The 19439-nt window shown below is 37.1% G+C and overlaps 9 protein-coding genes across 9 annotated transcripts; 8 read left to right on the plus strand and 1 right to left on the minus strand.

Moving 5' to 3' along the window:
* Window positions 1-53: 53 nt before the first annotated feature.
* Window positions 54-1362, plus strand: SOCG_04362 (CCAAT-binding factor complex subunit Php3). The gene is made up of 4 exons (XM_013165204.1): window positions 54-385; window positions 572-632; window positions 675-802; window positions 869-1362. Exons 1-4 carry the CDS (start codon window positions 287-289, stop codon window positions 929-931), a joined length of 351 nt encoding a protein of 116 aa, XP_013020658.1. The 5' UTR covers window positions 54-286; the 3' UTR covers window positions 932-1362.
* Window positions 1363-1372: 10 nt separating this feature from the next.
* Window positions 1373-4727, plus strand: SOCG_04361 (cytoplasmic alanine-tRNA ligase Ala1). Its single transcript, XM_013165203.1, has one exon. The coding sequence runs from the start codon at window positions 1551-1553 to the stop codon at window positions 4608-4610; it is 3060 nt and encodes a 1019-aa protein (XP_013020657.1). The 5' UTR covers window positions 1373-1550; the 3' UTR covers window positions 4611-4727.
* A 53-nt stretch (window positions 4728-4780) lies between these two features.
* SOCG_04360 (uncharacterized protein) lies at window positions 4781-6130 on the plus strand. Its single transcript, XM_013165202.1, has 5 exons — window positions 4781-4976; window positions 5020-5118; window positions 5167-5365; window positions 5409-5574; window positions 5641-6130. Exons 1-5 carry the CDS (start codon window positions 4868-4870, stop codon window positions 5851-5853), a joined length of 786 nt encoding a protein of 261 aa, XP_013020656.1. The 5' UTR covers window positions 4781-4867; the 3' UTR covers window positions 5854-6130.
* Window positions 6131-6263: 133 nt separating this feature from the next.
* On the plus strand, window positions 6264-8156 carry SOCG_04359 (CMGC/CK2 protein kinase Cka1). The gene is made up of 4 exons (XM_013165201.1): window positions 6264-6423; window positions 6470-6750; window positions 6892-7204; window positions 7257-8156. The coding sequence occupies exons 1-4, from the start codon at window positions 6378-6380 to the stop codon at window positions 7619-7621; spliced, it is 1005 nt and encodes a 334-aa protein (XP_013020655.1). The 5' UTR covers window positions 6264-6377; the 3' UTR covers window positions 7622-8156.
* Window positions 8123-9015, plus strand: SOCG_04358 (anaphase-promoting complex subunit Hcn1). The gene has a single exon (XM_013165200.1). It carries the CDS (start codon window positions 8558-8560, stop codon window positions 8774-8776), a length of 219 nt encoding a protein of 72 aa, XP_013020654.1. The 5' UTR covers window positions 8123-8557; the 3' UTR covers window positions 8777-9015.
* SOCG_04357 (xanthine phosphoribosyltransferase) lies at window positions 8801-10539 on the minus strand. Its single transcript, XM_013165199.1, has one exon. The coding sequence runs from the start codon at window positions 9805-9807 to the stop codon at window positions 9175-9177; it is 633 nt and encodes a 210-aa protein (XP_013020653.1). The 5' UTR covers window positions 9808-10539; the 3' UTR covers window positions 8801-9174.
* Window positions 10540-10741: 202 nt separating this feature from the next.
* On the plus strand, window positions 10742-12808 carry SOCG_04356 (zinc ion transporter Zhf1). Its single transcript, XM_013165198.1, has one exon. It carries the CDS (start codon window positions 11310-11312, stop codon window positions 12489-12491), a length of 1182 nt encoding a protein of 393 aa, XP_013020652.1. The 5' UTR covers window positions 10742-11309; the 3' UTR covers window positions 12492-12808.
* Window positions 12809-12882: 74 nt separating this feature from the next.
* SOCG_04355 (Clr6 histone deacetylase complex subunit Pst2) lies at window positions 12883-16594 on the plus strand. The gene is made up of 3 exons (XM_013165197.1): window positions 12883-13164; window positions 13212-13401; window positions 13448-16594. The coding sequence occupies exons 1-3, from the start codon at window positions 13134-13136 to the stop codon at window positions 16485-16487; spliced, it is 3261 nt and encodes a 1086-aa protein (XP_013020651.1). The 5' UTR covers window positions 12883-13133; the 3' UTR covers window positions 16488-16594.
* Window positions 16595-16684: 90 nt separating this feature from the next.
* Window positions 16685-19235, plus strand: SOCG_04354 (PLK protein kinase Plo1). The gene is made up of 2 exons (XM_013165196.1): window positions 16685-18578; window positions 18638-19235. The coding sequence occupies exons 1-2, from the start codon at window positions 16743-16745 to the stop codon at window positions 18830-18832; spliced, it is 2031 nt and encodes a 676-aa protein (XP_013020650.1). The 5' UTR covers window positions 16685-16742; the 3' UTR covers window positions 18833-19235.
* The last annotated feature ends 204 nt before the right edge of the window (window positions 19236-19439 follow it).

The following is a 19439-nucleotide window of genomic DNA, read 5'->3' on the forward strand; positions in this document are numbered from 1 at the left end:
ATCCAATTTTCGTACGGTAAATATGTTAAAAAAGATGTGGAATAGTTCACTATCAGCATTAAACACTACGCATTTTCATCCCGAAAGCGACGATCAAAAGTTCAAGCTTACAATTATTTTCCATCTAGAGTTTGCAATTACTTATTGTATAAGATTCTTTAATATTATTGATTTATCGTACTTTTAAAACTTCCTGCTACGCAGCTTGAAATATCGATTTGAGGAAGTTCACTTAACCGACATATTTTCCAACAGGTCATTTGAAAAGTTTGTCTTGCCCTTAAGAATGAGCACAGATGGGTTTGATTATACGAATTTGTTGCCAATTGCGAATGTTGCGCGCATAATGAAGAGCGCACTTCCTGAAAACGCAAAAATATCAAAGGTATGGGTTGTTTGCCAGAAGGGTTTTGAGCTCCAGCGTACCGTTTGAAAGAATGAATAGCAACCTTTCATCTCCAATAATCTTTGATGAGGAAGTTTTATAAAAAAGGTCCAGGTTGAAACGTTGTTGCCATTGTACCCTTCCGTCTATTCGCTTTAATTTCGAGGAGAGACTAACAATATATAGGAAGCCAAGGATTGTGTCCAAGACTGTGTTAGTGAATTCATTTCCTTTATTACAAGTGAAGGTATGTGGCGCTTTGAGTTTTTCTATTCTAACATTTTCCTAGCCTCCGAACAATGCACGCAGGAAAAGCGCAAGACAATTACCGGAGAGGATGTTTTGCTTGCTATGAACACACTTGGATTTGAAAATTACGCTGAAGTGTTGAAGATTTCTTTAGCAAAATACCGTGAAGTATGAATTCCATGTTTCTGAAATCTTTTATTTCACTGTTTATGAATCCTTATTAACCCTTTATAGCAACAAGCTAGATCAGCCAGCATGAAAGAATCTAAACAAACTCGTCCAGAAGAAGATCAATAAATATGGCAAAGGCCTTGCCGTTTTAGCCGAGCTTCATACGTATATAATCCTAGGAAAGCTCGCTTTAGTTCTTTCTTCTAACTTGGATTTTTGTTTTGATAAGTAGATCCTCTATCTTTGTTGTGTTCATGTCCCAAAACTTTTGTTGTTTTGACTGTACTTTTAGTTTTCCTTGGAATCATTGACATTTTTTTTTCGAAATAGGATACGAAGAGAAACGTAAAGATATACTTGTACTCTTGAATATTTGATTGACTAGCATTTTATTTAATCGCCAATATGTCCGTAACGACAATCTGTTTTCTACAATTATTGCTTTCCAGTTTATTGCCATCTCTGAATAGGAAATCAAAACTTTTCATAGAATTGTAATTAATAATGTCTTTTACGCTTCTGTATATAATCAATCATATTAAGATTTCGATTTCTAACCATACTTATTTCTAAGCAATTTGAAACGTTTAGTGCTGCCTCCCAGAGAAGGATAATTCAAAGTTTATAAACAGCATTGATTCATTTCAAAAATAGTCCTATCCATAAATATCTCTTTTACATATCTTACCTCAACGTAAAGATTTCTTTTTCATTCATTAGAAAATACACCTTCCTTCCACCACGGATGTTTGAATATGCAAACCGCTTTGCAGTATTTCATATAAAAGGATTTAAAAAATTTCATATACAATCTCTACATAAAAGAAAATATAGCGGTTTCGGTTTTGATCCTTCTGTATCTCAACTTCAAAAAAATTTTCGAGCCACTCAAACTTACCGTTTACCACTACATCAACGTACCCTTATGACCATCCCAACTGAGTCGTTAAAGTGGCCTGCTAGTAAGGTCAGGAGCACTTTCTTAAAGTTTTTTGAAGAGCGTGGACACACCATTGTTCCCAGCTCTTCTGTAGTTCCTTATGATGATCCTTCACTTCTTTTTGCTAATGCTGGTATGAACCAGTTTAAACCTATCTTTTTGGGAACCGTAGACCCATCTCACGAATATTCAAAGCTTAAACGTGCTGTTGACTCTCAAAAATGTATTCGTGCTGGTGGTAAGCACAATGATCTCGAAGACGTCGGTAGAGACAATTATCATCATACTATGTTTGAAATGTTGGGCAATTGGTCATTTGGTGATTATTTCAAAAAAGAGGCTATTCAGATGGCCTGGGAATTGCTTACCGAAGTCTATGGTCTTGAAAAGGACCAATTATATGTTACTTACTTTGGTGGTCATGAAGAATCCGGCTTAGGACCCGATTTGGAAGCTCGTCAATTATGGCTTGACATAGGTATACCGGAGTCTCGCGTACTTCCGGGTGACCTCAAAGATAATTTCTGGGAAATGGGTGATCAAGGTCCTTGTGGTCCTTGCTCAGAAATTCACTATGATCGTATTGGTAACCGTTCCGTTCCTGAACTCGTCAACATGGACGATCCCAATGTTCTGGAAATCTGGAACATCGTCTTTATTCAGTACAACCGTGAAAAAGACAGCACTCTTCGCCCCCTCCCTAACCGTCACGTTGATACTGGTATGGGTTTTGAGCGTCTAGTATCCGTCATTCAAAACAAGACTTCTAATTACGATACTGATGTGTTTACTCCTCTCTTTGAAAAGATTCAAGAGCTTACCGGTGCTCGCCCTTATACCGGAAAAATGGGCGAGGAAGATGTGGATGGTATTGATACTGCTTATCGCGTTGTTGCTGACCATGTTCGTACCTTGACCTTTGCTATTAGTGATGGCGGTGTCCCTAATAATGAAGGACGTGGCTACGTGTTGCGTCGTATCTTGAGACGTGGTGCTCGCTATGTACGTAAGAAATTTGGTGTTCCTATTGGAAGCTTTTTCTCACAACTTTCCCTTACTGTTGTTGAACAGATGGGAGAATTTTTCCCTGAGCTTCATAGAAAGGTTGCAGATGTGCGTGAATTGTTAGACGAAGAAGAAGTTTCTTTCTCCAAAACTTTGGATCGTGGTGAAAAGATGTTTGAACAATATGCTGCCGCTGCTAAGAAGTCTTCCAGCAATGTTTTACAAGGAAATGATGTCTGGCGTCTTTATGAAACCTATGGCTTTCCCGTCGATCTTACGCACTTGATGGCTGAAGAAGCCGGTATTAAGATTGACGAACCCGGATTTGAAGCCGCCCAAGCACATTCTAAGGAAATGAGTAAGCGTGCCACTAAGAGTGGCTCTTCTGGTGGTGAATTATTAGTTTTGGACGTTCATGCTTTGGGCGACTTAGCCAAAATGGATACAGTCCCCAAAACAAATGATAGCTACAAACATCATGATGCTACTTTAATGTCTACTATAAAAGCTATTTACCATAGAGATGGATTCCAAAGTACCACCAAGGTATTTGAATCTGGTGAACAAATTGGTATTTTGCTTGATCGCACAAACTTCTATGCTGAACAAGGTGGCCAAGAGAACGATACTGGTCATATTGTTATTGATGGCATTGCCGATTTCCGTGTAACCAATGTTCAAGTTTATGCTGGCTACGTTTTGCATACTGGTTTCTTGGAATATGGCAACCTTAATGTCGGTGATAAGGTCACTTGTGAGTATGATGAGATTCGTCGTTGGCACTTAATGAATAACCATACCGTTACCCATGTTTTGAACCTTGCCCTCCGCAACGTTCTTGGAGAAGGTATCGACCAGCGTGGTTCTTTGGTTTCTCAAGAAAAGATGAGATTTGACTTTTCTTACAAGTCTTCGGTTCCTATTGATAAGCTTTTGGAAGTTGAAAATTTCTGTAATGATCAAATTAAAAAGAACTTGCCAGTCTATTCAAAGGATGTTCCTTTGAAGGACACCAAGGAAATTAATGGTTTGCGCGCTGTTTTTGGAGAAGTTTACCCCGACCCAGTTAGACTTGTTTGTATCGGTGTTGACATTGATACTTTGTTAAAGAACCCCAAGAACCCAGAGTGGCATAATTATAGCATTGAGTTTTGCGGTGGTACTCACGTCTATAATTCCGGCGAAATTAAGGATTTTGTTATCCTAGAAGAAAGCGGTATTGCTAAAGGTATTCGTCGAATCGTATCTGTTACGTCCACAGAAGCGAATCGTGTTTCCCGCGTTGCTAATGAGTTTGACGTCCGCATTAATGAATTAGAGAAGATGCCTTTTGGTGCTGCTAAGGAAGCCGAATTAAAGAAGATTGGAGTAGATCTTTCTAAGCTTACCGTGTCTGCTGTTCGTAAACATAATATGAGAGAGCACGTTGCTAAGATTACCAAGCAATTCCAAGATCAAGTGAAGGCTGCTAATGCTGCTGAACAAAAGGAGGCTGTTAATTTGGTAGCTGAATATTTTAAGGAAAACCCAGAAGCGCACTTTGTCGTTGCTAAGGTTCCTATTTCAGCCAACGCCAAGGCTTTGAGTTTTGCTCTCGCCCATACGAAGAAGAACCTTAAAGGTAAGAGTGTTTACCTTGTGGCTTCCGATAATGTAAAGGTCGCTCACGCTTGTCTTGTTTCCAACGAGGCTTTGCAAAAGATCACTCCTCAAGAATGGTCTCAGAAGGTTTGTTTACAAATTGGAGGACGTAGTGGTGGTAAAGGTGATACATGCCAAGGTGTTGGTGACAAGGCTGAGAATGTTGATGCTGCTATTGAAGAAGCTATCGAATTTTTCCAAGGCAAATTAACTTTGTAAAGTCTTAAATATTTTGAATTTGTACATTAGTTGTGCGTAATAATAGAGTCTTTTTTTCTTGAATCTGAATGTTTCGTTGTATTTAGTTAAGAATAGATGGTTTACATTTCCGGAAAAGTATGAGTTTTAGTGTTTTTTCTAAAACAATAAACATTATACGGATAATACTGTATAAATTTTGAATACCGGTAGTTTGAGAGCATTTATTTACCGGATATACTAATAAATGAAAATTCATGTAAGAATGTATTTGAAATATGTCTTTGGTACCCTATGACAGTTCAGATACAGAAAGCGGTGATGAAGTTGAAGCTAACGTGAAAGATGTTCCTAAACTCCCAGAATTTTTTCATGATCTTTATAAAAGTATGAAAGTGAACTCGAAATCCTACTAAACAAAGGTATTTAGAAAAGCGAAAAACGTTCGATAGTCCCATCTTTCACGAAGGAAGGAAACGAACGAAGGCTCATTTGGAAGGTCAATGGGCAGTCCAAATTTACCTGGATGGTATAAATATACTAATATTTGAATTTGTAATGCTTGCTAACCGTAAAGTGGAAATCCATAGTCTTCATAAACAAAGGATTAAGGATATCATAGCTGCGCAGCAAGATTTTAAAAGTTTATTTATATCAGAATATGGTGTCGAGAAAAATTTGCACCTAAGTTTGTCAGAATTATTTAGAATTCCATCTGATGAGAGGAAAGCTGTTTTCGCGACTTGGAGACAAGAATGCCAACAATTACAGCAAAGGTAAGAATTACTAGTAATTGAAATTTTACTTATCTTCTGAAAGAACAATTAAATACACGCTTCAGGAAGTGCGTCTATTATTTAACGATGAAAAGACTCGGATGTTTTTCGTACTAAAAGCAACTTTCGAAAAATCCAGTTTTTTGAGAAAATTGCTAAGCGTTTCAGATAAATTAATGAAAAAATTCGAAGGGAAAGCATTACGAGAGGTATGTTACATGTTATCACAAAGGTTGATATGAACAGCAACTAAATTTAACCCATAATGCTTGTAGGATTTTCTTCCCCATGTCTCAATAGCTTGGGCGCATGCTAAGCAACGTGATTTTGAAGTTTGGACCAGCCGCGACAGAGACAATATGCGATTTATAGAACTAGAAGCACTACTTACGAGGCTTCAATCGGCTTTCGTAGAACCTTTCTCATTAGAGAATAAAAATGCTAAAATGCTAATGGGAAATAGGGTTTTCTCCGCTAATTTTCAATGAGATTTGCTTCGAGTCTCTTCGTGGAGTATCGCAGCAAGTTCGAAAGCATGCTTGTGCTACCAAATTCACAAAACAAGACTATACATGAAAGAAAGGCTAATACATCCAATATGAAGTCGATCTAGGATCTATGCTATCCGGTGTGAACTCTTGTGAACTACCTCTGAAAAAACAGTGTGCCAAATGCCGTGATAACGCTACTAGCAGGTAAAACAACTGTACTATTCTAGTAATATAATTCAAATACTTTTATTGCTTAATCATTTTTATTCTATCCGTATTTCAATATTTAGTTTGTTTACATTTTATGCTTCTTCGCGGTATATCTCGGTATTTTGATCACCGATCTGTACGACATGTTCCTATTTCAAAACCCTGCGATTTGAGAGTTAAGTACAAGACTTTTTAAACCGTCCTTTCACCAGCCAGGAGCTAAGAAGTTGTTGAATACACTGAGTCTAGTTAGATACGGTTTGAAGAAAAGGTTTCAGAGATAGAAAAGAAGAAAAAAAAAGATTACAATCATGAATCAGAGTGAATGGGCTCCTATAGTCTCAGTTTCGCGGGTTTGTAAGTGGCAGATACCGGACAAAAGGAGTATGCTAATTAAAGCTAGATGCTCATGTAAATGAGGAACTTCCGCGCGAGTATTGGGATTATGAAAACATGGAAGAAACTTTTGGGTATCAGGACAATTACGAACTTCTGCGGAAAGTAGGACGAGGAAAATATAGCGAGGTTTTCGAAGGGATAAACGTTTTGAATAATTCAAAATGTATTATAAAGGTGTTAAAGCCTGTTAAATATAAGAAAATCAAGCGTGAAATAAAAATTTTACAAAACTTAACCGGAGGTCCTAATATTATAGGTTTACTTGATGTTGTTCGTGATCCAGAGGTACGTTCTAGCATTCAAATTCAAGCACGGAACGGATAGAACTTGATTGTTAAAACTATCATTTGCTATTGCATCGTGCTATGCTTTATCGCATTACACATACGTTTCGTGTAAAAAAACGCATACTAACCAATTTTTTAGAGCAAAACTCCTTCCTTAATTTTTGAATATGTAGACAACATAGATTTCCGGACTCTCTACCCTACTTTATCTGACTATGATATTCGATATTACTCGTATGAATTGTTGAAGGCATTGGACTTTTGCCATTCTCGAGGTATTATGCATCGTGATGTAAAGCCTCATAATGTTATGATTGATCACCAAAGAAAAAAACTCCGTTTAATTGATTGGGGTTTGGCTGAATTTTACCATGCTGGTATGGAGTATAATGTTCGTGTTGCTAGTCGATATTTCAAAGGACCGGAACTTTTAGTTGACTTCCGTGAATATGGTATGTTTAAAAAAAGAGGAAAAAAGTATTTTGCAACGTACTGACCTGATAGATTACTCATTGGACATTTGGTCTTTTGGCGTTATGTTTGCTGCATTGATATTCAAGAAAGATACCTTCTTCCGTGGTCGAGACAATTATGACCAGTTGGTGAAGATTGCTAAAGTTCTAGGAACTGATGATCTTTTTGCCTATATTCGAAAATACCAAATTGTTTTAGATAGACAATACGACAACGTCCTTGGACAGTACCCTAAACGTGATTGGTATTCTTTTGTAAATCGCGAAAACAGACAGCTGGCAAACGATGATGCCATTGATTTCCTTTCACGACTTCTTCGTTATGATCATCAGGAACGGTTAACCTGTAAAGAGGCCATGGCGCACCCTTACTTTAATGTTTTGAAGCAGTCATAAACTTATTTACTTGACTATAATATCCCTAATTACATTTTTAATGGATATTTGTTTACACCCCGACTAATGGAAGTATCGGCTCATTGCTTAAAATGTCTGTATTATAACCTCAAGACTCTCAGCTATGGTCGTTGGTTATATTTTAGTTGATATCAGCATATGCAGCTATTACTGAGATTCTTTTTGATTTTAGGTGATTCGAAAAGTTGTATTTACCACCTGATGGCAGTTCTCGTCTCCTCCCTTTCCTATTGTTCCCAGTTAAAAGGATTGATATATTCGTTTCCAATCATAGGCGTTTATTTAAATAAACATTCTTTCTAGAAGCTGTTTGATATTTTACTTTTGTTATTTGCATTCTACTTTTGTACACAAATTGCGACTTCAGTATGTATTTAATACAGACAAATTGAAGTAGAACGTATAATTTAACGTCAAGAATTGTATAAGAACGGCAAGTTTTCAATAAAAATATGTAAATATACGTTACGCATATGGAGTATAAAACATAAACCCAAACAGTATTGAAGATAGTAACTCTAGAAATAAACGTATTCCTCTTTTTGCTTATGTTAATCTTTTATTCATCGAAAGTTGTTTGAAACTATTTTTGACAAATCCATGGACTTCATTCTTTTGATATGAAAAATCTTGTTTGCCGGCCTTTATTTGTTTTTCGTAACGTCTTGCATTACTCAAGAACATTATTTACCACCAAGTTTCTATAAACTTTTAAAAGCGTGGACAAGAAAAGGAGAATTGATTTAAAAGTAAAAAATTGAAAAGAAAGAAAACGAGTCTCAAATCAAGAGAAACCCGAAGCTGTTTATTCCAAATTAGCTACTACCCAGAGCGTGAACGAAGACAAAATATCTTGCAAAAACTCATCAGCAACTTGAATATTTGCTAGCTGACATAGTAATTTAAGAGCATAAGATGCTGCGAAAACAACCAACTGCAATTCAGATCACTGCGGAAGATGTGTTTGAGTATGATGATGAAAAACTGAAAGAAAACCATGACTTTAGCTCGCCTTCTCATAATCTATCCCACAGACCAAAAGATACGTCTGCAACTATGCAAGAGAAGAAGAATCTATCGAAAGAGCGAAGAATAGGAATTGTACCTGGAGAGGAGCAATACGCGCACCCTTAACCAAAAAACCACACTGTTATCATACATGAAATGAAACTATTAATAGTTACACTTTCTATACATTGTAGAGGTATATCTCACGATTATTATGCTATACTATGCTAAGCTATAACTGATCGAGTTGATTAATAAAAGACTAATCTGAATCTGAATCAAGATGCTAAAATAACCTTTAAAAAGGTGCATCCATATTATATTCATATAAAGATAGGAAACCCAAAAAAAGAGAAGAAACAAAAAAGCTTTCTATAATCAGTAAAAAACGTAGGAGTAAAACAGCAATTGGTGTATTAGACGAGAATATCTGGAAATAACATCATCTAGTAAAAAAAGAAGAAGTATTTACTCACAGACAGATCAAAGAATTCAATAAGAGAACGATGAGAAGGGGGAGGACTTTAAGCAGATTTATCTAATAATTTGCTTTTTTGTTTGTTGACAAGGGCATCATGTTCATCGATGTCAATAGCTTCCCAAGGATACATAATCCAATAGTCGGGAGTATTGCAGCCGGCAAAGTAATAGTTGTCGACGAGTTCTTTGTCGAGTTCTGCATTCTTGGGTTTAACCTTGTTGTGCACGACGAAAATACCAAAACTAGTCTTTTCGTGTTCACGGTTTAATTCTTTTGCTTGCTTGGCAACATCATTTTGCAATTCACGAACGGCATAGTGAAGAGTAGTACGAGTATCGTCTACTTCATCTACAATCAAAATGTTCTTTCCGACCAAACTGACCATACCCAAAGTACTGAAATCTAACCATTGAGTACGTTTCACCTCGACACCGGGAACTTCTTCAGGAGAGTCGGTGGTTAGTTCTTCGTATAAGCTAAGACCAATGGCTTGAATGGGAATGTTTTTGCTGCCTTTCTTCTTCAAAAAGGTACGGAGAATACGAGCAGGAATAAAACCACCACCACCGATGGCGATAATCACATCTGGGCGAAAGACCTGCAAGATGTGATTAGCTTGCTCAGCACACATTTTATGAACATCGTTGTAGCTATAATAAAGACGAACTGGCTCCATATTGAGAAATAGATAGAAATTAAAAATGTAAATTCAAAAACAGCAAAGGATAACTTAAAGGAATTTTGAAGAACAGCGAATGAATGGAATAAAGCCAAAAAAGAATTTCCTGTGTTTTAGGGGAAATATTTCTAAATAGACAGTATCTATTCGAGTCAGGATCCCTTTATATAATGCTTTTGTAAAAAAAAATCGATGAGATTGTAGTTTGCGGATTTACACTCTTGTAAATTTTGATACCGATAAAACAATACAAACCCTACCCTAAAGTTTTTGGTGGATGTTCAATCCTTTTCCTTAGAAATAATGGTACAGTGATGGGAAGTACGAAATGACGGGATAAATCAAAGAAAGCTTTCAAGACAGTGAATCTGGCATCTCCTATGTTTCGGCGTTATTGCATGTTAGATGCTGGCTTCTGTCTAACTTGGAAGCATTCTCTAGCTTTGATAGCTTCTATAGCAGAGCAAAGACATTGGTCATTTGAGTAGGTCCATCCATGCTTCGATCTTAAAAACCTGCTCTAACGAGCAGGAAGTCTTTTTAGTTAGAGTTGTAAAAACTAGGAAACAAGCATCAATTGATCAAATAGAAAAGAAAAAGCAAAATACTATAGACATTCGTAGCATAGACAGTAAAATCTGTATCACAAATAGAACAGGACACGAATGGTATAAACGTTCTTGAATAATTTACTAAATATGACTACAGACAAGGCCCTTCAAATGAAATGCTTGCTTACTATTGTTAAATATTCTTATTTACCTTTATATAATAAACATGCTTATATAATGTATCCCTATTTCCCATGTTCTCTATTTATTATAGTAATTCTTATCTTAGCATATATGTTTAAATGCAATTATGCTTATATTGTAAAAGCATATGCTAAAACCATTTGGTCATAGATTTTTGGTACGATCTGATATCAACGCCCAACCATATTTCTCCTCCTTCAACACCACTTTTTGGAAGTTCTTTGACATTAATTTCTTTCTTTTTCCCGTTTAAAGAGTCCACAGTTTTATTACATTTGTACGAACTCTTTTTTGCCTTTCTTGAACGCTCTACCAACACAGATCTTCTTGCGTTTACTATAGATTCTGAAAAGAAGCATCATATAAGGTTATCGACCAAAATCACCGGATCACTAAGCCTATTTTTTCTTGATTGATAGAAGCTATAAGTTACTAATTGTTGTTGGTATTACCATACGATTCGAAATAGAACACTCCCTTTAGATGAGCTATAGAGATATAAATTAACTTGCTAAAGCTCAGACAGTTGTAATCACGATACTTGCTTCGTTTAGGGAATCTGTTTTTATTGAATATCAAGTCGAAGTCGTCAATACTACTTGCCAAGAGGATTTGCTTGCCTTCTAATCCAGAGTTTGAGTTGCTTCCTTCTGGTCGCATCATCCTTTCCTAATTTTCACTTCTATATATATTTTTTTGTATTTTGTTGCTTATTTTTTTGCTTGTTCATTCAATTTCCTCCCCATGGATTTCTCACGCCAAACTCGTATTATCCTGCTTTTGACTATCGACATCACCTTCTTCTTTATTGAAATTATTACAGGATATGCGATTGACTCACTAGCTCTGATCGCTGACTCCTTCCATATGCTAAATGACATTGTCAGCTTGTTAATAGCATTATGGGCCACTAGACTTGCTCATTCTACTGATTATGAATCCAAATATACCTATGGCTGGCAGAGAGCTGAAATTCTCGGTGCTTTAGCCAATGGTGTTTTTTTAATTGCCCTTTGCATGTTTATTTTTATGGAGGCTATCCAGCGCTTTATTGAACCTCCTTCCGTTACGAATCCTACATTAATGCTTTTCGTCGGGTCTATGGGCCTTTTAAGTAATATTGTTGGAATGTTCCTATTCCACGACCACAGCCATGCCCATGGTCATGGCCACGATCACCATCAGACATCTAATGCACGTAACTACGAATTCCCCGAAGAAGTTGATGATATTGAGTCAGTCTTACCTTCCACCATTGTCAACCGTTGTCATTTCCAAGGACTTCCCCATGACCATCCTGCCGCTGACATTGCTGCCACCGAAAATTCTCCCTTGCTTAGCTATATTGGTTCTCCCACTGGTTCCAATGTTTCTCGAAAGTCTCCTAGCAACCACGGAGCCATTCAAGATTCTTCTCTTCAAAAAGATGAACACAAGCCTAAGCGTAACCTCAATATGCATGGCGTTTTTCTTCATGTATTGGGAGATGCCCTTGGTAATGTTGGTGTGATCAGTGCAGCCTTAGTAATTGGATATACAGACTACTCTTGGCGCTACTTCTTTGACCCTTGCGTAAGTGTTTTGCTCACCTTCATTATTCTCCTTAGCGCCATTCCCCTTTGCAAGTCTGCCGCCTTGATTTTATTGCAGGTCGCTCCTCAAAGCATTCGCATCGAAGATGTTTCGCACCTTATCAGTCAGCTGAATGGTGTTGAATCCGTTCACGAACTTCACATTTGGCAATTATCTGACGTAAAGTTAATTGCTACTGTTCACGTTTGCGTTACTCTTCCTGATGACCGAGGCGAGTCTTATATGAAATTGACAAAGGACATCAATAACGTCCTTCAATCGTTTGGCATTCACGAATGTACCATTCAACCTGAGTTTGCCAATCATCCTCCCCTTTGTCCTACTGCCGTCTAAGACTTTTGTTCCCTTTCCTACGAACACCTTGTCAATTTGAACGAAAGAGCATGCAGAGAATTGTTTACCTCCCTTCGCTTCCTATTTACGATCTAATGTCTTAATAATATGGTAAGCCTGAAATACATAAAATATGTTTTATTTAGACCGTTACCCTTTGCGCTTTCGTCAAGCTAGTTAATTGATACATTTACTGGCTATACATTTATGTTTATCGGTTTGCACAAAATTTACTCATTAGTTTTTGCTGTTTAGTAATGTCAAAATTGTTCATATTATTAGAATGCGGCTTTGTATATACACATATAACATTTCGAGTAAAATATTCGTTTAGTGTTTTTATTATTTTTACCTATTATTTCTTTTGTAGCTCTGTTTCTCTTGTTTCAACTGTTCTTGAGTTGATATTTTGTGTACTTTATTTTACTCTTCGAATTCAACACTAAATAAAAAAATTTGTTGCTTTTACAGAAATTGGCTTTATCTTAGACCTTACTTCTTCTAACCACCAAGCTACTTGTAAACTTAGCCGACGACGTCTTGATTATTCTAACCTTTCTTCAGCTACCCTTTACATATTTTTCAACTCCAACTTAGACGGGATCAATTTCCCAAAAGATTGATGATTTAATAGTCGGATACATGGAACAAGCAATTTCGGTTTCTAAAAATGGTATATTATTTTCCTTTTATGAGCATGTCACTAAATTTTTCTTGCAGACTTCAGATCGTCAATAGAGGAGAACTACCAAAGTGGCACTGTAGCCGTAAATGAAACCTATCGGAATACTATGGCAGATACTCAAAAGGAAGCGGCTACTTTAGTTCGCATTTTTGGTGATAAACTATTTCACTATCCTTCTCTTCATATCGCATTTCTGGAGATTGTGAAAGCTTTGGACAAGCAAATGTACGAAAATCGATCTTTACATCTTCAGCTAACGTTTCTTTTGCAGTATTGATTTCCCGGGGTTTATTGAGCGAGTACATGTTCTTTTGAACGACTTCCCAAAATTGCTACTTGAACTTAATACCCTCCTTCCTTCTTCCTACCAGTTTTTACCTTCTGACGAAGGTTCCAAGGGATTACGATTTGCTACTCCGACTGGTACCGTATCACGACCATACTCATATGCCGCTAGCTATGCGGACATTCCCAGTTGCTATCACCGAGCTATTAGCTACGTCGCAAAAGTGAAAGGGGCACTAAAAGACCATGGTTCAACTTTTCAGCAATTTCAATCGCTACTTCAGCAATTTTCGAGGTCTGAATTAAATGTTGATGAACTTCGGAGTAAAATAGCCTCATTACTCAGTCAATTTCCTGCGTTACAGCAACAGTTTCAAGACTTTTTACCAAACTCAGTATTTTACAGTTCAACACCCCCGTTAGGCTCATATCCTATACGGACAATTCAAAGCTCCAACTTTCGACTTAGTAACCTATCTGATTTGTATCCTCCACCATCGTCCGTTCATGATACTATAGCAACAAAATTTCCGTCCGTGTCGCAAGCTGATGCCGCAGAGTTTTTCAAGCAAGTAAAGCGACAACTACCAAGTCTCGATATATATCATGAGTTCTTAAAGCTAATTAATCTATATGTTCAAAAAATTATTTCTCGGGATACATTGTTGGCCAGAAGCTTTGCATTTTTACGATCTATGCCTGATTTATGGAAAAGCTTCCAACTGATCTTGCAGTTTAACCCTCAAGAATTCCCTAATATTTATTATACTGCCACGTCTGATCACTCTGATTATGGGCCAAGTTATCGGCTACTTCCGTTGGAGGAACGTATGAGCCCATGTACCGGTAGAGATGAGTTATCTTGGTCTATATTGAATGATGAGTGGGTCAGTCATCCTACTTGGGCTTCCGAAGAAAGTGGTTTCATAGTTCAAAGAAAAACTCCTTATGAGGATGCTATGACAAAATTGGAAGAAGAGCGTTATGAGTTTGATCGACATATAGAGGCTATCAACTGGACTATCAGAACCTTAGACAACTTAGCTGCACGTTTGGAAGACATGCCGGAAGAAGAACAAAAAAGTTATCAACTACCACCTGGTTTAGGTTTGCGGTCGAAAAGTATTTACGAAAAAACAATTAAGTTAGTATATACCATTGATCATTACAAGGTTATACTTAGTGCTCTAGAAACTATGCCTTCGGCTACGCTTCCGATAGTTTTAAAACGATTAAATGAAAAAAGAGAGGAATGGCAATCAGCGAAAGAATCTCTACAACCTATTTGGAGAAATACGGAATTTAAAAATTATGATAAAAGTTTGGATCCTCAAAGCATATACTTTAAAGCCAAGGATAAAAAACTAGTCACTCCAAAACTTCTACTTGCCGAAGCAGAGACAATACATGCCCAAACATCTATTAAATTCCCATTTTTTAGTGAGACTTCGTTTGATTTTTCAACCACATACGATAATGAAGACATTCTTTTCGACGTGTGCTACATAGTGTGTACCTATGTGGTATGTAATTCCCCTTCCGGACTCAAAAAGGTGGAGAATTTTTTTAAAAATACTCTTCCTTTATTTTTTGGAATTAATAAAGAAAAATTAGCAAAGTTCTTAGATCCTGTTTTTCATGGCCCCGATTATGATTCTTCAGTTGACGGCATATCCGGAAATAAAGTTATACGCAGGAAACGATCAAACTCAATTACTCAACTGACTGAGCTTTCAAAACATCAAAAAATAAGCGAACAGCGTCAAAGTCGTTCCGCGGCCGCAGCCAGAAAAAAGGGCGATGTTACTAATAATTCTCTAAATTCCGACGATACTCCTTCTGATAACGCCAGTTCAGCGTCTACTTCAAAACAACAATTGTCTCGTCCTGCTGCAGCCATCGTAGCAAGTTTGAAGTACCCTGTTCACCCCGAAAATTGCTTGTTAAACGAAACTAACTGTGGGAAAGGCGTTCGGAACAATCAAACAACTGTTGATGACAAACCCTCGTTTGTGAAAACTGATGAGAACAATATAGTAGAACAGTACGGGTATTCTGCAATTTACATCTTTTTCCGTCTATTTAATATGCTATATGACCGGTTATTACTATTAAAGAATTTGGAGAACTGTGTGGGGGATGTTCAAAGACAAATAAAACCAAATTCTGTGGCTCAAGAGCATAATCTATGGAGGAGTAGAGAAAGCGAATTACCTGAGCTACCGGAGGAAGATACATATTACAATAAAACATTCGTTATGTCGTTACGACTCATATACGGTGTCCTAGATCAGAGTCAGTTTGAAGATTACATGCGTTTTTATTATGGCAACAAAGCCTACGAACTATATACAGTTGACAAATTAGTCTGGTCAATAGCTAAGCAAGTGCACCACATTGTCTCAGATGGAAAATTTAAACATGTACTGAGCGTCATTGAAGAATATAATAGTCGTTTTACCCCAAAGCGTTCTTATGATGAGTTCTTATATCGCATGAATTTGGAGCGATATCTAAATTCTGATGAAATGCTATTTCGGTTCGCATGGAATTTTAAGGAAAAGCAATTTACTATTAATTTACTGCGACGTGCTAACGTTACTTTGGACGAGACTTTAGAAAGCCAACGGCAAGGATGGAAGAAATACCTAGAAGATTACACTGCTCAAAAAGGAACTGAGTATGTATCATATAAAAATTATCGTTGTCCTTTCTTATGCAGAACAATTCCGTTTGAAGGAACATCGGAAGTAACGCGAATGTCATTGCAAACAAGATTAATGAGCTCGGTTTGTTTCCAATCCGATTTAAAAGCTAGACTGTGTATTAATTCATTTAAGCTACTGTATGTCCCTTGTACTCAGGACGTTTATTTGAGCCGTGACTATATGTTACTGAATAATTCCGATTCGCTAGGTTTGCAATCCTCTCGTTCTTCTCGGTGGAAGGCGCGACTAGACCATCTACATGCCAAGTTGTTTGATGGTCAACCTAGTAATGTTTCGTTTGAATCTCTATTTATATAGAAGGGGTATTAATGTATTTAGAAAACTTCGTCATAAATCTGATTTACTGAGTTTATTTTTTGTTAACTAAGATTATTAACGTTTTAAAATTAATTTGTTGCAACCTATCTATTCTTGTATGTTTACTGTTATACTCGTAAAAGTTGCCGCTGCATGTTTGCCGAAGTGTTTGTTTACATTTAGTGTTGCCGTAGTAACCACTTTGTTTACGTTGTCGCGGTACCCTTAGGAGTTTGTCAAGAGACAAAATCTCAAATGGCTAGTGTCGCAGTAAAAGAGCCAAAAACTGCTATAACTCCAAAAAAGAAGACAAAGCCTTCTCGTCTTTGCTACACTCCTCCTACGAACATTGCAAATAGTAAAAAAAAAATCCTGTATACCCGCTATGATTGTATAGGAGAGGGAGGATTTGCTAGATGCTTTCGAGTGAGAGACGACAACGGGAATATATATGCAGCAAAAGTTATAGCTAAAGCATCCTTACAGAATGATAAAACTCGGCAGAAGCTTTTTGGAGAAATCAAAGTGCATCAGTCAATGAGTCACCCAAATGTGGTCGGGCTTATTGACTGTTTTGAAGATAAAACCAATGTCTACTTAGTTTTGGAGCTTTGTGAGCACAAGTCATTGATGGAATTGTTACGAAAAAGAAAATTGCTCACGGAACCGGAAGTACGATTCCTTATGCTTCAGATTTTGGGAGCATTAAAATATATGCACAACAAAAGAGTCATTCATCGGGATTTGAAGCTTGGAAACATAATGTTAGACGAGAGCAATAACGTTAAAATTGGTGATTTTGGATTAGCTGCCTTGCTTATGGACGATGAGGAACGAAAAATGACAATATGTGGTACTCCTAATTATATTGCACCTGAAATTTTATTTAATTCTAAAGAAGGGCATTCATTTGAAGTAGACCTTTGGAGTGCTGGTGTGGTAATGTATGCTCTCCTAGTGGGAAAACCTCCTTTTCAGGACAAGGAGGTAAAGACTATTTATAAAAAAATCAAGGCAAATTCGTATAGTTTTCCTTCCAATATCCCTATTTCATCGGAAGCCAAGAATCTAATCGCTTCTTTGTTGACGCAGGATCCCTCTGTTCGTCCAAGCGTAGATGATATAGCAAATCATGGTTTTTTCCACTCAGGCTACATGGCCTCCTCGTTGCCTGATGATATTTTATCTACACAGCCCGTATGGCCCTCTACGCAATCCCGGTCGAGCTTTCAAAGGAACTTGGATTATGTAGCATCGGCAGCTGGCGTCGGTTTTGGCAAATCAGCCGGAATTGAAAAGAATAAACCTTATGCATTAAAAACAGATGAGGGAGATGACGAACATATTCTTCCTAGTGTTTTAAGTCCTCGAGATCGGGTAAATCCAGTTATGAAGATTGGACCAGAAACGAAGCCAAGTTCTACAAAGTTATCTTCAATTTTTGAAGCAGCTCGTAAAACAACCGAAGAAACACTTCCTTCAAGAGTAAAAGCACTAAAAGAAGAGTCTCGTTCCGTCCCGAAATCCAAACTTTCACGCTCTGGAACTACAGATTATGAGGCGCGTTCAGGTTCCGTTTCTATTGCAAACTTGTCGGACAACATAGTATGGATCAACATCAAAAAGACAGCTCTAAAGATTGGGATGGGACTCGAGTCAAGACCCGTGGCTTCAAGTCAGGAACCCATGACAGCGAAAAATATCCTTTTCATCACAAAATGGGTTGATTATTCCAACAAATACGGTCTAGGATATCAGCTATCAAATGAGTCGGTTGGCGTACATTTCAACGACCAAACCTCACTAGTATTCTCTGCAGATGAGAACGTGATTGAATACATAACTCATCAGAAGAATTCAGAAGCAAAACATACAGTGTTTTCGACGAGCAAAGTCCCCGATGCTCTTAAAAACAAAATATATCTTCTTAAACATTTTAAGAGCTATATGGTACAAAATTTATCACGGGCAGTACAGGATGAAACACTTGACGATATTGACATAAAAAATGCCGGTTCTATGGTTTTCATGCACAACTATCTCAGAACTCGTCAAGCAATTATGTTTCGACTAAGTAACGGAACTTACCAGGTAAGAAAATAGCATTCGCTAGAAAAGTAGGAAGAATATCCTTGCTAACAAGTGTTTAGTTTAATTTTGTTGACCATGTCAAAGTTGTCGTTTCACCTGGTGTGCAGGGAATAATGGTATTAGACAAAGAAAAAGAGAAAATGGTATTTACATTGGAAGAAGCATGCTGGTTTACTGAGGATTTACGGTCGCGTTTGAAATATATCCGCGAAGTATTAGAATCCTGGGCTTCAAAGTTGGAATCCGCTCGTTAATTGCGTATATCATATTCAACCAATTTTTCTTACCTTTGTTATATGCTGGTTCACGAATTTCTAGTTTTGTTTCTATCTTTAATTCACTCTTTCATATTATTTTTCCTCCTACCACATTCTTTTAAGTGATAACGCTCTTTTTTTTTTTCATTACTTTTAGTACCTCTTCCTGTTAATTACTCGATGAGATATTACCAACCGTCATACTTGTTTGTTTTGAATATGTACATCATTCATTTGCCTGCTCTGCTCATAAAATACTCTTGGTAATCTGTCTGTGTTTTCCCTTTTTTTTTTTTTTTTTTTGTTCAGTGACTAATGACACGTCTGTAAGAATTAATATTAAATTATGTTTTACTTTTTCTAATAAAATTATCCGTCAAAATGTCGATTTAAATAGCAAGCAAAGCGTGTAATATTTGTAAAATTTGTAAGCCTTGTATTCGTTCACAAAATCTACACATTAGATGATTGTAGATGTATATAAAAATTGACATGCAGCAGCAGAATACGCTTAAAACGTCACGACCATCGTGGCGCTACTGCATCGAATTGGAAGCTTAAGAATGAATGGGTAAGTATTATTTTAGAAATTTCGTGTTGCATA

Source organism: Schizosaccharomyces octosporus (assembly GCF_000150505.1).
Source record: "Schizosaccharomyces octosporus yFS286 unplaced genomic scaffold supercont6.3, whole genome shotgun sequence".
Classification (NCBI taxonomy): domain Eukaryota; kingdom Fungi; phylum Ascomycota; class Schizosaccharomycetes; order Schizosaccharomycetales; family Schizosaccharomycetaceae; genus Schizosaccharomyces; species Schizosaccharomyces octosporus.

Coding starts and splice junctions, on each gene's coding strand:
- SOCG_04357 (XM_013165199.1), bottom strand. CDS start 9,807: ATGGAGCCAGTTCGTCTTTATTATAGCTACAACGATGTTCATAAAATG.
- SOCG_04360 (XM_013165202.1), top strand. CDS start 4,868: ATGTCTTTGGTACCCTATGACAGTTCAGATACAGAAAGCGGTGATGAA. Junction 5,366..5,408: donor TGCCAACAATTACAGCAAAG/GTAAGAATTACT, acceptor ATCTTCTGAAAG/AACAATTAAATACACGCTTC. Junction 5,575..5,640: donor AAGGGAAAGCATTACGAGAG/GTATGTTACATG, acceptor TAATGCTTGTAG/GATTTTCTTCCCCATGTCTC.
- SOCG_04355 (XM_013165197.1), top strand. CDS start 13,134: ATGGAACAAGCAATTTCGGTTTCTAAAAATG. Junction 13,165..13,211: donor AATTTCGGTTTCTAAAAATG/GTATATTATTTT, acceptor TTTTTCTTGCAG/ACTTCAGATCGTCAATAGAG. Junction 13,402..13,447: donor AAAGCTTTGGACAAGCAAAT/GTACGAAAATCG, acceptor TTTCTTTTGCAG/TATTGATTTCCCGGGGTTTA.
- SOCG_04361 (XM_013165203.1), top strand. CDS start 1,551: ATGTTTGAATATGCAAACCGCTTTGCAGTATTTCATATAAAAGGATTT.
- SOCG_04356 (XM_013165198.1), top strand. CDS start 11,310: ATGGATTTCTCACGCCAAACTCGTATTATCCTGCTTTTGACTATCGAC.
- SOCG_04354 (XM_013165196.1), top strand. CDS start 16,743: ATGGCTAGTGTCGCAGTAAAAGAGCCAAAAACTGCTATAACTCCAAAA. Junction 18,579..18,637: donor TAAGTAACGGAACTTACCAG/GTAAGAAAATAG, acceptor ACAAGTGTTTAG/TTTAATTTTGTTGACCATGT.
- SOCG_04359 (XM_013165201.1), top strand. CDS start 6,378: ATGAATCAGAGTGAATGGGCTCCTATAGTCTCAGTTTCGCGGGTTT. Junction 6,751..6,891: donor ATGTTGTTCGTGATCCAGAG/GTACGTTCTAGC, acceptor CCAATTTTTTAG/AGCAAAACTCCTTCCTTAAT. Junction 7,205..7,256: donor AGTTGACTTCCGTGAATATG/GTATGTTTAAAA, acceptor CTGACCTGATAG/ATTACTCATTGGACATTTGG.
- SOCG_04362 (XM_013165204.1), top strand. CDS start 287: ATGAGCACAGATGGGTTTGATTATACGAATTTGTTGCCAATTGCGAAT. Junction 386..571: donor AAAACGCAAAAATATCAAAG/GTATGGGTTGTT, acceptor AACAATATATAG/GAAGCCAAGGATTGTGTCCA. Junction 633..674: donor TTCCTTTATTACAAGTGAAG/GTATGTGGCGCT, acceptor ACATTTTCCTAG/CCTCCGAACAATGCACGCAG.
- SOCG_04358 (XM_013165200.1), top strand. CDS start 8,558: ATGCTGCGAAAACAACCAACTGCAATTCAGATCACTGCGGAAGATGTG.